The sequence below is a fragment of the Cladophialophora immunda genome (assembly GCF_000835495.1).
Source record: "Cladophialophora immunda strain CBS 83496 unplaced genomic scaffold supercont1.6, whole genome shotgun sequence".
Classification (NCBI taxonomy): Eukaryota; Fungi; Ascomycota; class Eurotiomycetes; order Chaetothyriales; family Herpotrichiellaceae; genus Cladophialophora; species Cladophialophora immunda.
The window spans coordinates 2,585,227-2,596,500 of record NW_015622546.1 but is presented as its reverse complement, the minus strand read 5'-3'; the positions used below and the strand labels follow the sequence as shown (position 1 = coordinate 2,596,500).

Genomic DNA, 11,274 nt, shown 5'->3' with positions numbered 1-11,274 from the left:
TGCTATGATCCCCATCCTCCTGTGTCTTGTCCTGCACATCACCAACCCACGACTCTACATTTAGCAGCCCAACTGACACTCCCTCTGAGTAACCCAGAGATTTGTCTCGCCCTGTCAGTGGCCACTGCACATCCGGATCTTCTGAACCCTGCCTTTGGGCCCCAGTTGCTGGCTGCGTGCCTGGGTACAAGCCGCCGCAACGCAACTCCCGTCCGCGTTGATCATCCCCCATGATCTCAATTGTTGCAACTTGGCCCACCATTACCACAGTCGCTGCTCGATAACCTCAATTGCTTCCGAGTATTGCCCAACATCGAACAATCCTTCTCGGCCGTCCTATCTGCTCCGAATCCTGCCTGCCTCAGTCCGATGATTAAAGGAGTCCCCTCCGCAGCACCAACCTGTCGGCCATTGCGCGCAGGAGGCCGGCCAGGAGGGAAGGCTGTTGCCTGTGTTTGCACGCGCCTTTGATAAAGGATAAGCCAGTTCCGTCCGCCCTGGAGAGCTATAACCGCTTCTGGTCCGCTCCATGCAGGTTCGTCGAATTGTTCCCTTTCCTCTTGGGCGAAATCGATCCGTGAGATTGGGACGATGAGGGAGGAGCACTCGGTGCAATACCAAGGCTGAAATGAACCAACTGACACGGTGACTCTTGCAGACCTCAACCCGGAGTCGAGACACAGGCGCGAGCTTCGCTGCTCGCCAAAGGGGGCACCTGCCCCGATTGTCGATAAGCGACGAAAACCACCATGTTACTGAAACCATTGGCTACCTCTACGATGACGATCCCGAGCAAGACCAACAGCACTCGTCCTATTCGAGCCCGTATCAGAGTGCGAATTCACAATCACAAGTTAAAATCAATGGCCACCAAGTGGAAGACGATGTGACCCCCAGGAGGACGCCGTCCATAGCGAGGAAGCAGTTACCCTACCGAGATATGTCAAACGATCATGTTGTCGCACAACCAAACGGCGTCTCCAGAGGATCCTCTGGCCAGGTTAATTCTTGGGAACACCGTAATCACACATCTTCGTCGCCCGCATCTGGCACGAGGGAACGATCACCTTCCGACACCGCCACTTCTCCCTTCCCTTTAAATGATATCGACTACGAGTCCAGTCCGGCAGGCCTGGCGCAAGAGCTGAGCAATTTACAAGCCTTAAGACGGATGTCAATGCATATGGGCGCAGCCGATGATCCAGACCTTCCTCAACTGAGTGCAGCCGGCATGCCGAGTGCACCATCCCCGACTTCCAGCGAAGACGACTCCTCAAGACTATTCTGGGTGCCGGCCCGATTGCACCCAGAACTCGCTCCGAAAGAATTCAAGACCTTTTTGGAGAGCAAAGCGGAGCAAATCAGAAGGAGATCTGGCGAACTGTCCGCTTTTACTACCCCATCCTCCTCCCGATCTTCCTCATTAAGCACTGAAGGAGGAAGCTCTGGTTTGCGCAGGAAGAAGTCAATGCTATCTCGCCAGATTGATAGCTCTGTGGGATACCAAGATGGTGCAGACCGATTAGAGAGGAAAAGATCACTGTCGCGCCGGACTGGCCCACAGGACCCAAATTTGCAGGAGCTGGAAACATTGGTTGCAAACACCCCGGGTTTATCAAGGCCGAGTCTAGAGCCCTCGTCAGAAGATGATGCGCCAGATATCATACTACCGTCAGTCCCAGGCAACAGTTTGAAAAGGTCCACGCGAACAACTTATAGGCGCGGTGGAAGTGTCAAAGGCAGGGGAGACCGAGGCACCTATGCTCAACGTGCGGCGAGAAGGGCTGCGGCTGGCAGCCCTTCAGGCAGCAGACCCGAATCGCCTGAATCCAGTGTTCCGGCAATTCCTCCGCTGCCGAACCTATCTATCGAGGGTCCCAGCCTTGCGCAGACTTTGAAGGGTCTATCTAGCACAGAAAATGCTGGAAGAACCGCCCCTACAAATTTCTCCCGACCGGCAAACTCGTCCACCGCAAGCGGGAATTCGTCTGTGTCAACATCATTTGACTACACGTTCAGCAACGACGATGAAACGAAAAGAACGACCTCAGCAGGTCCGCCCGAATCGCGAAAATCACCACCTCCTCCAAAATCACCTCCATCAACGAGTGTTTCGTTTGATCGAAAACCTGTGCCCCAGATTGTTGAGACTCCGCCTCCCCCAGAGGCTCCTCAAGTCTCTGTCCAGCCTCCGCGGTCCTCTTCGATGACGCCTCCACCTGTGCAACAGCTAGTACGACACCCTGAGAGAGTGTCTTCTCGAGATGATAGCCGGACAAGAGCCATTTCCCCGCAAAGGCCATCAATGCCTTCCAGGGGCTCCATGCCAGCAATTACAACACGAACAACATCTCCAGCAAGCCAGATACCGCCACAGTCAAAGCCGACCCAGAGTCTTGAACAGCCATCTCCTTTGCCTGGAAATGATACGAATACGAGCAACTTATCCTTTATACCGACACTGACTGTGGATAAGAGGGCGGCCGAACATAAAAAGAAGGAAGAGACCAAAAAATCGAGCTGGAGTTGGTTGCTAGGCAAAGAAGATGGAGACAAGGACAAATCGGAGAAACCGAAGGCCAAAATCTCCAAACCTCCACAGCAACATGACAATACTCGACTTGACGTGCTCCAAACGTCCATCGACGGAGGTGTCCGCGGGCGTGAAAGCCTTGTTCTGGACCGGGAACACCTGAAGCTCGATGAAGAACGCAGAAAGGAAAGCCAACGGAAAGCGTCAGGAAGTGACAAGAAGGAGAAAGAAGGCCTTTTCTCTTCTATATTCGGTGGGAAAAGGAGCAAGGGCGAGAAGGACAGCAGCTCAAAGAAACACCGCGACAGAGGTCTATCGCCCGAACCGCCATACCGAGAACTGAAACCCGACATCGACTATAACTGGACCCGATTTTCGATCCTGGAAGAAAGGGCCATCTACCGCATGGCGCACATCAAATTGGCCAACCCTCGTCGAGCCCTGTACTCGCAGGTGCTCCTTAGTAATTTTATGTACAGTTATTTGGCAAAGGTCCAGCAGATGCACCCACAAATGAATCTCCCGACGAGTGCCAAACAGCAGCGGAAGCAGCAGCAGAAAGAGCAGCAGCAACCGGACGAATATGTCCAATATCAACGATACCAACAAGTGAGTATTTGTGTTCGAGGCATCGTGAAAAAAAGCTTGTGCTAATATCTTTGTAGCAACAAGCGCAACAGCAGCAGCAGCCGTACCAAGGAGACCAGTCATATGGCTCCCAACAGGACTTTGCGGGTGATGCGCCCACTTACGATTATGATGCTAGCAATTCGAGGCCTAGTTCAAGGGGGAGCAAACAATCGGTTGAAGGTAATGGCTCAGCATATGGCGGCGGCGCCGGAGGATATAATCAATACTATCACAACAATCAACCACAAGAGCAGTTACACCAGGGCAATTCGCGACAGGGCGGATCCCAGCTGGACGATGATGACGATGACATGTGGTAATATTCGGTGAGCTCTGATGCGAAGGCACTGCTGCTGGTTCTCTATGACCGCTAGCTGCTTAGTCGCTTTGATATTGGACAAGATATACTGCTCAAAGGCTTCGCTCATTGGGATTCCAATGTGTTTCAAGCGCTTTCCCTCGTCAATTCTAGCATAGCGGGTGGAAGGATGTGGGCGTGTTTGTGATGGAATATCTTCAACCTAAGGAACGGTACGATCACATATCTCTCGAAATGACATTACAATATTTTGACACATGGACCAAACTCGACATTGTATCTCAAGAACCTGGCACAGGAACCAAACACGAATTTTATCAACGGAGATTGGGAGAGGAAAACAGGAAGACTTGGTCGGCATCTGGGATCCGTGCAGATATGTTGACACAGGCCGCACGTGCTGAGGGACTGCCCAGAGGAAGCCTTTGTCCAATTGTTTAGTTACCATTGTACATAGAAGAAGAAAGTTCCAGCCCAGTCCTTTCTCAAGGGCCGCCCAGAATAGAGAGAGGAAGGCGACAATGCGCTACATGCGCTACGGTCTAGCTTTGCTGGAGGCGAGGCTGAGACAAGGCACCTTAATTGTACGCAAGGCTAGCGAGGCTGACGAGGCGCCTTGCCTACGCTTCCTTTCCGCTCACTTGCGGCAGCGGCGCAGGCCGAGGTGGCACCTTCCCACGACAACTTCCTCTTACTTTCACCTCTCACTTCAAAGGGCTCACGGCGAGTGGCACTGACAACTCCCACAATCCTCCACGGCGCACTTTAGCAAATCCCCAAATCTCAGTCGCACGCACGTATCGACGCACACTCTGCGGAGCACTGTTTGTCCCCAAGACAACCAAGCCTCCCTCCTTCTGCGGTCGCCAGCAGCCTTGATATAGCCACAGAGATCTCTTAACCTGCGAGAGATCAACAACTCGACGAGGAGGTGAAGAAGTCCAAGAAGAAGGAGAACGGGCGAGGGTCTGTTCAATAGTACAACACCGGAGCAGACGGCACCGCCTTTCCGCTCTCCCGTCTCTTTGAGCCGTGGAACGGCCCAGAGTCAATCCAAGCGATATCCCCGATTCGACACAGCCCTTCAAGCGGTCAGTCGTCAAAGGCTGTAGGTCCAGAGGCCGGCATCAGCTTGCAGCCAGTCTCGCGTTTGGAGGCCTGGACATAAAACCACAAGCCACGAGCCCGCCGCGATGGCCGACGCCTACGGGCGTGAAGAGTAAGATCAACTCTCTGCTCCCACTGTCCGCCTCTTCTTCTTCTGCTGCCTTCTCCGTCCAAGTCTCTTTTGCCTCCCAAAAGAACGATCCGGAGAAACGCAGAGGATCGAGCCACATCACCTCCAACCCTCCCTTCGTGGCTGCCCTCTCTAACTACCCGTCCGCGTTTGACCAAAGCTAACCCGCGTCGGTTTAAACCAGACAAAACAACGCACTCCTCTCATCCCTCTCCCAAAAGACCTCGGCCCTGAAACACATCACGCTCGACATCTACGACAATGCGCGCAGCCAGGGCACGCTGGACAACACGAACGAGGTGTTCAGCAGCATGAGCACCAACATCCGCGGCAGCGCGGGCCGGCTGACGCGCATGGCGCGCCAGGGGGACAAAGTGGCAGTGCTGAAGGTGGCAGCCATCGTCGTGGTGGGCGGGCTGCTCGTGTGGTGGATTGGCGGGTGGATATTGGGGTTGTTCTTGGGAAGGTAATAGTGACGATAACTAGACGCCAAAGGCAAGAGAAAGGAAGGGAAGCAGGAGTACAGCAAAGGTTTCGATCATACTGTATTGATACACTGTCTGTCTGTTTCATTATAATGATGCCCAAAGGTTGGTTTCCGTTCGTAAGAATGCCTTTTTGTCATGATCATGATCCGTAATGATGCCCAATCCCAATCCGCTTTATAATGGAAAACCCATACCAGCGCCAACACCAATACCAACGCCAATGCCAATGTCAATACTGACCCATCCGACCCACGCTGAAAAACGAAATCCTTGCCATGATAACAATGTGGTTTTGTTGCCTGTATGTAAAAATGCCCTTGCCTTGGTAATAATGTCGTAAGAATGCCCACCGCCATAACAATGTCTGTCTTTCCCACACACACCCATAACAATACGTAATGATGCCTGTCGGTTGCCATGATGTAAAAATGCCCAATTCGCGATCCAATCACACTTTGCAGTTCCTTTGTTGTTGTGGTGGTGGTGGTGCTCCTCCTTAAACTGCATCTTCAAACTCTTCATCTTCTTCCGAGTCTCCTTCAAAGGCGACTTCATACTCTCTCTTGATGCCATTGACTGGTTTGACGTCCACGTCTTCAAAGTCTTCTTCTCCTTCTTCTCCTTCCCCTTCTTCTTCTTCTTCTCCTGCGTCGTCTTCTTCTGGGGTGGTAGCAGCCGTGGCGGTTCCATTGGTGGTAGCCCCGATTGCACTGCTTGTGTACCACACGGGCAGTTGATTCTGCTTGGCGAGGAATTGCCTGCGCTCTTCTTTTCTCTCTGCCTCTTCACGCTCCTGTTCCTCTCCGCTGGTCAGGTTGACGGTGAGGTTTTTGACGTCGACCATGTCTGGGCCGCCTCTCTTGTAGTCGTAGTACCTGTTGCCTCTCTGGAGAGGAACGTACTGTTCTGATGTGTCTGTCTTGCCACTTCCCTGCTGTCGGGGGACGTCTTTCTTTCGGTCCCATGCTGAGGCGAAGTCGTTTTCGGGGATGTCTGTCCGATCGATCTTGAGGATCATGTCGTCAAACTTTTTGAGCTGGTCGTTCAGCTTTCTGATCTTTTCGTGGTTGCCGCGGTCTTTCAGGGCGACTTTTTCGTTCTGGACCAGTGTCGCATGGCACCTGTCGCAGTAGAAGCCTTCGTCTCCGACTTTGTCGAGTATGTCAAGTTCTTCATATTCTGCTTTGCAGCGCGGACAGCGCCAGTCTTTGCGCTTGGTCTCGTCTTGTTGGTACATCGCCTCCACTTTCTTGCGGAGTTTTGCGATTTTGTATTTGATGGCGTCGATGGCCGGGTGGAAGGGACAGAAGTAGTACTCTCTGGCCGAGGGTCTGGTGGAGCCAACCTTGGCTTCATTTCGGGATTGCGTCTGGACGAGTCGGGCGGTGCGGAGAGGGTTGATGAGGCTGCGGATGTCCTTTGGCTGAGAGTTCAGGAGAATGTTCAGGTCGTCGATTTGTAGAACTGAGTGCATGAGGATGGCGTCGACAATGATGATCTGTTTGGGATGCGGGAAGAAAGTGCGCACTGCCGTCCGGATGAGAGTCTTTGCTTCGTCCATGATGAGCGTGATGATGGCAATGGTGTCTGTGAGGGTGGTGACCGGGGATTGAGAGAACCGAGAAGAGAGGACCGAGAAGAAAAATGCGTGCAGCCGGCGAGTCTTGGTTGAGGTGCTCCCTCAAGCGTATCTTGGGTTGCGCGGAGGCGCAACGCGCTTGTCTCTGCCAAGCCATTAGTCAGCATCCTTCTTGGTTCTTTGGCGGAGCGGAGGACGCCAAGTGACAATGCAACTTACGCGCAGCACTCGCAGACGAGGGAGTCGCTCGACTCAAGCTCGAGCTTCTTCCAGTTCTCACAACGCACCGATGCCCTTGGCATCTTCGCCCTCCCCAACCTGCCGGACCACCTCACCGTTGTTGGTGTGTGGTCCCTGCAGGGAGGGGAGGGGTTCTTCGCCTCCTCCGCCAGGAACCACCGCCAGGCGAGCGATGGAGTGACCCTTTCGGGTTCACTCCGCTTGGTCGCTGCCGGCTTGCACTCCGGCAGGGGGAGGCAGGAGGGACGGTCGGGCACCGGGGGGAAGACGATCGGGGGCGGGAAGACGTCCTCCTCCGCCATCTCCTTGCGGAGCTTCTTGGAGCAGATGCAGCCCATTGTTGATTTGTATGGCGGTTTTTTAAAGAGTAAAAGAGTAAGTGGTCAAAAAAAAAAGTGGCAGTGGGACGGGCGTTCGAGTGATGTGGTATGGAGAGGTTCGCGTGTGATGGGCTGGGCGGGAGACATATATGTAGTCTACGAGACCCCTCGGGGTTGATCTTGTGAGTACGCTTCAATGATAACTTTTTCTACAGAGTTGTCAGGCTTTGGGCGACCGCTGATCCGGTGGTAGAGTATGGGGCTTTTCATTTTTCAATTGCTGCCACGTTACCCTTGGTACACCCCGCACATGCAATGTTCCAGCCTGGCACAAAAGTTAGCCGGATAAAATGAGGGCAGCTGGGCCAATATCCACTTAAGCGAACCCTACCGCTAGCGCCACCCAGGCGTTCACACAGTTGCGCCAGCCTTGGAACTGACGAGGCTGGGAGCTACGGTGGGGCACATGGACAAGGCGCATGAAGTTTGTGACTTGTTTCCAATAGAGTCTTGGGGCTATTTGTCACATTGAGAAAACCACGCACTGCTGTCCATTGGAATCTGCAGTCCTGCGCGAATTTCTTCTGTCCATTCCATGTTTCTGTTCTCTCAAGTCCACAATTCATGCCTCCTTGCAGGTCGCCCATCATTGGACAGAACAGCCAGATCAGACGCTCCGGGTTGATCTGATGGCGTCGGATCAATTGATCAGGCGCAAATGATTTCAATAAAGGCCACACCCTAAGCTATCAATGTCATGGTCTATCGTTGACATTGATTCATTATATGCCAGACATATTCACGGGAGGAGCGGAACGGATATCTGGCATACCATCACAGATCAGGTGACCGTCGGTTGTGCCTTGTCTGACTTCAGTAGTCGGGTGACCTATGGAGATAGTGGTAGGCCATCCTTTCGATGTAGCAATATTTCGTGAGCTCAGTCAGGCATTATTTCCCTGCTAGATCTTCTGCCAATCGGTTTCAGCACTGGTTGGATCGTCCAAAGCGCGTGGTTGACGGAGTGCTCTGTCCTGCGCCATCTTCTGCTCCAGTGAAAGTGTCAACAATTCGGTCCAAAAGAATTGCCTGCACACCTCAAAATGCAGAGGCTGGAACTCCGGCAAGGGGACATCCCGTCGTAATTGGATAGCAGTCCTCCAGGTTTGGGTGTCGTGGTCGAATGTCGCCAAAAGCAACATTTTCGACCAGAGAAGAAAGTCTTCGAGTCCCAGAGCCCCTGTACTGCGACATTCCCGCTCCATATCGACGTCCCAGAGCGACATACAGTATGTCTGGATGAATCCATAGCCTAGGGTTATATGTTCCCCCAAATCCTCGGTTGATATTGTCAAGGCCAGGAGTGAAATTGCCAACAACTCCTCGACCATATTGCGGTTCTGGTTTTGTAGGATAACAATGGCCAGAAACATAACTTGAATAGGGGACACCGGATATGGTGACAGCCAAAGTGCAAAACTGTCATCTTGCTTAAAGTCTTGCGTCTGGTGGAAGAGAGCGGTCATCAAGTGCGCACTGGTGTGTACGACTTGGATGACTTGAGTGCTCAATCTGCAAGACATCGCCAGTTCAATGAAGCCTGAAGGTAAGCGGCTCAATGTGAGACTCAGTTCGGGGTCGAAGGGATGGGTAGGATAGTCAAGCGAGCCATAAGGAAATATTCGCACTTGATCTGGGTCGGGCTCAGCGTACGCGCCTCCTAGGAACAATTCCCAGCTGGATAGGTTAGATTACGCGCTTCACTTGTGGAAGACCATCACTGACGATCTGATATGGGCCTTGATGTAGCCCTGCAAGCCTGAAGATCTGAGCTCGCCTCGCATTTGTATCATGCGATGCATGGCACCCAGGTGCTGAAGAGGAGACCCCAAGTCTTCCGACAGTGCCTGTCGAGAGTTAGTCCACGTCGTGGAGACTGAGAAACACAGACGCACCTCAACAGCCATCAGATGAATAAGACTGAGCATTATAGCGTCCGTGGAGGAGCGATCATTGGATTCAAGCCTTTTTCGAAGGAGAACAAGAGCCTTGCGGTAGTATCCGACTGCTTTCCGGCTCTGGCGTTTGTCATGTATGCGAACTGCGAAGGCGAGGGAGGTGGCCGTTATCAATGGATCTTGCATCATTGCTGAAAGATTGGTACTGATGAACACCGAATCTCTGCTCTCCAGCCTGAATGTGGGATGACGCAACATGGACGGGCAGTATATCTCAACAACTGACACATGAATCTGCTCAGTATGACAGTCTTTTCCCCCTGGATTGTGTATGCTCACAGAATTGGATTGTTGCTAAGGGGTTGAGATCGTCCTCCACCATTGTTGCGTCCAGCGGCAAGGCATGGAAGTTGACCGGCTTGACTCTGAGCAGTGTGCGTGCGGACCCCCGCGCTGAACTAATTTCCGACTCGAGGATTCGCAGTGGTGAGCGAGAAATCTTCCTAACCTGGTTAATTCTGTCCTGTGATCCGAGATCAGAGTCGGACTCCCCTCGGGGCGAAGGTTCCTTGCAGGAGTTCGACTTATCAACAGGAGAGCCATCGCCTCCTTGACTCATCGCCTTTCTTTTTCCGACAATGGATCCGTCTGGCAATTGCTCAATGTTCCGGAAAGGTGAGGCACGATGGTTTGCTGAACTCCGCTGGATCTTGAGTTGGAGTGATGATTCCGCTACCGCCACGCTGTCGCAATGAAGTACCTGCTGAAATCGCCTCAGACCTCGCTCCGAGTGGAAGGAGGCCATATAATATACCACATCGTCATCCTTGAAGCTCTCGTGTTTGCCCGGACCCTGGATTCTTCTTTGACTCCTCAATCATTCTGGGAGGTGTGTACATAGTCCAACGGCGGTTAAATGAGGGCCAGGCATAAAAATAACGTGGGAGCGGGGTCTAAAGACGATAGCAATTCTGTTACGTCGTCGGGGCTGCAGAGCTGCTCGTGGAGATCCTGCATGCTAAGAGCAACAAGCCACTGAAAAGCTTGTGCCTGGAAACCGTGGTCACTGACAAAGGCATGATTAGGCGTGAAGCGAGCTCGAAGCTCGGATCCCTCCCATCCCGCGTTGTAAATAGAGAGACCAGATTCCGATCCCGTCTCTTTTGGGGGGTGGACGTGCCGAAACATTGCCCAACCTTACGGGCCACACGGGCCAGCTGGTTTCAATTATAGGCCGGCCAAGGGGCTATTGAGGGAGGCTTCGCAGTGTAACTCGCGTTTCAATCGCGATGGTGTGCCGCTTGGGGCAAACGGTCTGGGGGCAGCAGGGGGGCAGCACGAGGCAGCAGGGGGCGCCAGCCACAGAGGAGCGATGCCGAAGAGGCTGCTGATTAATTTATCGGGTAGGTTTTTGATTGGAGGCAGCGAGGTACTTTTCGGCATCCTTCAGACAGGGGGTTGATGGATGGTACTGAGTATGAGATGTCAAAGCGTGTTGCAGTGCCTTGGAAAGAAGATTTGTGAGGTGAGAGTGAACGTCAACGTGCAGCAGCTGGTCACGGCGGCGCAGGCATCGGCGGTGAGCTTTGATGATGGCCCCTTACTCCCTCACTCTCTCGCCCCCGGTGTCCTTCTCCTACCAATTGACTCAGTCACTCACTTCTCTAGCTACCAACTCAAACAACCCATCCATGATCTCTGGTCTCCTCAATTATCACTGGATTGAATCCCAGCATTCACCGGGCTGCAGCACGTGTAGCCGTAGTCGCCATCTGCACAGCGTGATACCCAAAGGTGAGCTCGCGTTGACCGGGTCGCCAGTCCTCACATGGTCTTCACCTTCACCGTCGACCCCATACCACACACTACGGAGGACACAATACCTGTGTTTCTCAGCGTGTGTCTGTCTGTCTGCTCGGATAGACTTCTTACAGCTATCTCTTTCCCTTCGTTGTTACTTCGCTGTTCGC

The 11,274-nt window shown here is 53.0% G+C and overlaps 4 protein-coding genes across 5 annotated transcripts; 2 read left to right on the top strand and 2 right to left on the bottom strand.

The window, feature by feature from the left end:
- Positions 1-39: 39 nt before the first annotated feature.
- On the top strand, positions 40-3,956 carry PV07_10439 (uncharacterized protein). Its single transcript, XM_016397770.1, has 3 exons — positions 40-535; positions 659-3,142; positions 3,199-3,956. The coding sequence occupies exons 1-3, from the start codon at positions 530-532 to the stop codon at positions 3,481-3,483; spliced, it is 2,775 nt and encodes a 924-aa protein (XP_016244961.1). The 5' UTR covers positions 40-529; the 3' UTR covers positions 3,484-3,956.
- A 177-nt stretch (positions 3,957-4,133) lies between these two features.
- PV07_10438 (uncharacterized protein) lies at positions 4,134-5,367 on the top strand. Its single transcript, XM_016397769.1, has 2 exons — positions 4,134-4,701; positions 4,904-5,367. The coding sequence occupies exons 1-2, from the start codon at positions 4,676-4,678 to the stop codon at positions 5,187-5,189; spliced, it is 312 nt and encodes a 103-aa protein (XP_016244960.1). The 5' UTR covers positions 4,134-4,675; the 3' UTR covers positions 5,190-5,367.
- On the bottom strand, positions 5,248-6,874 carry PV07_10437 (uncharacterized protein). The gene has a single exon (XM_016397768.1). It carries the CDS (start codon positions 6,766-6,768, stop codon positions 5,704-5,706), a length of 1,065 nt encoding a protein of 354 aa, XP_016244959.1. The 5' UTR covers positions 6,769-6,874; the 3' UTR covers positions 5,248-5,703.
- Positions 6,875-7,846: 972 nt separating this feature from the next.
- PV07_10436 lies at positions 7,847-10,286 on the bottom strand (the record flags this gene model as incomplete). 2 transcript variants are annotated; one of them, XM_016397767.1, is made up of 5 exons in its annotated part: positions 10,119-10,286; positions 9,644-10,067; positions 9,302-9,585; positions 9,132-9,253; positions 8,309-9,083 (listed from the first exon to the last, which is right to left on the bottom strand). In XM_016397767.1, exons 2-5 carry the CDS (start codon positions 9,921-9,923, stop codon positions 8,309-8,311), a joined length of 1,461 nt encoding a protein of 486 aa, XP_016244958.1. In that variant the 5' UTR covers positions 9,924-10,067; positions 10,119-10,286. The 2 variants fall into 2 exon arrangements, with proteins under 2 accessions (XP_016244957.1, XP_016244958.1); XM_016397766.1 differs by having other exon boundaries at positions 7,847-9,083; positions 9,644-10,286.
- Positions 10,287-11,274: the final 988 nt, after the last annotated feature.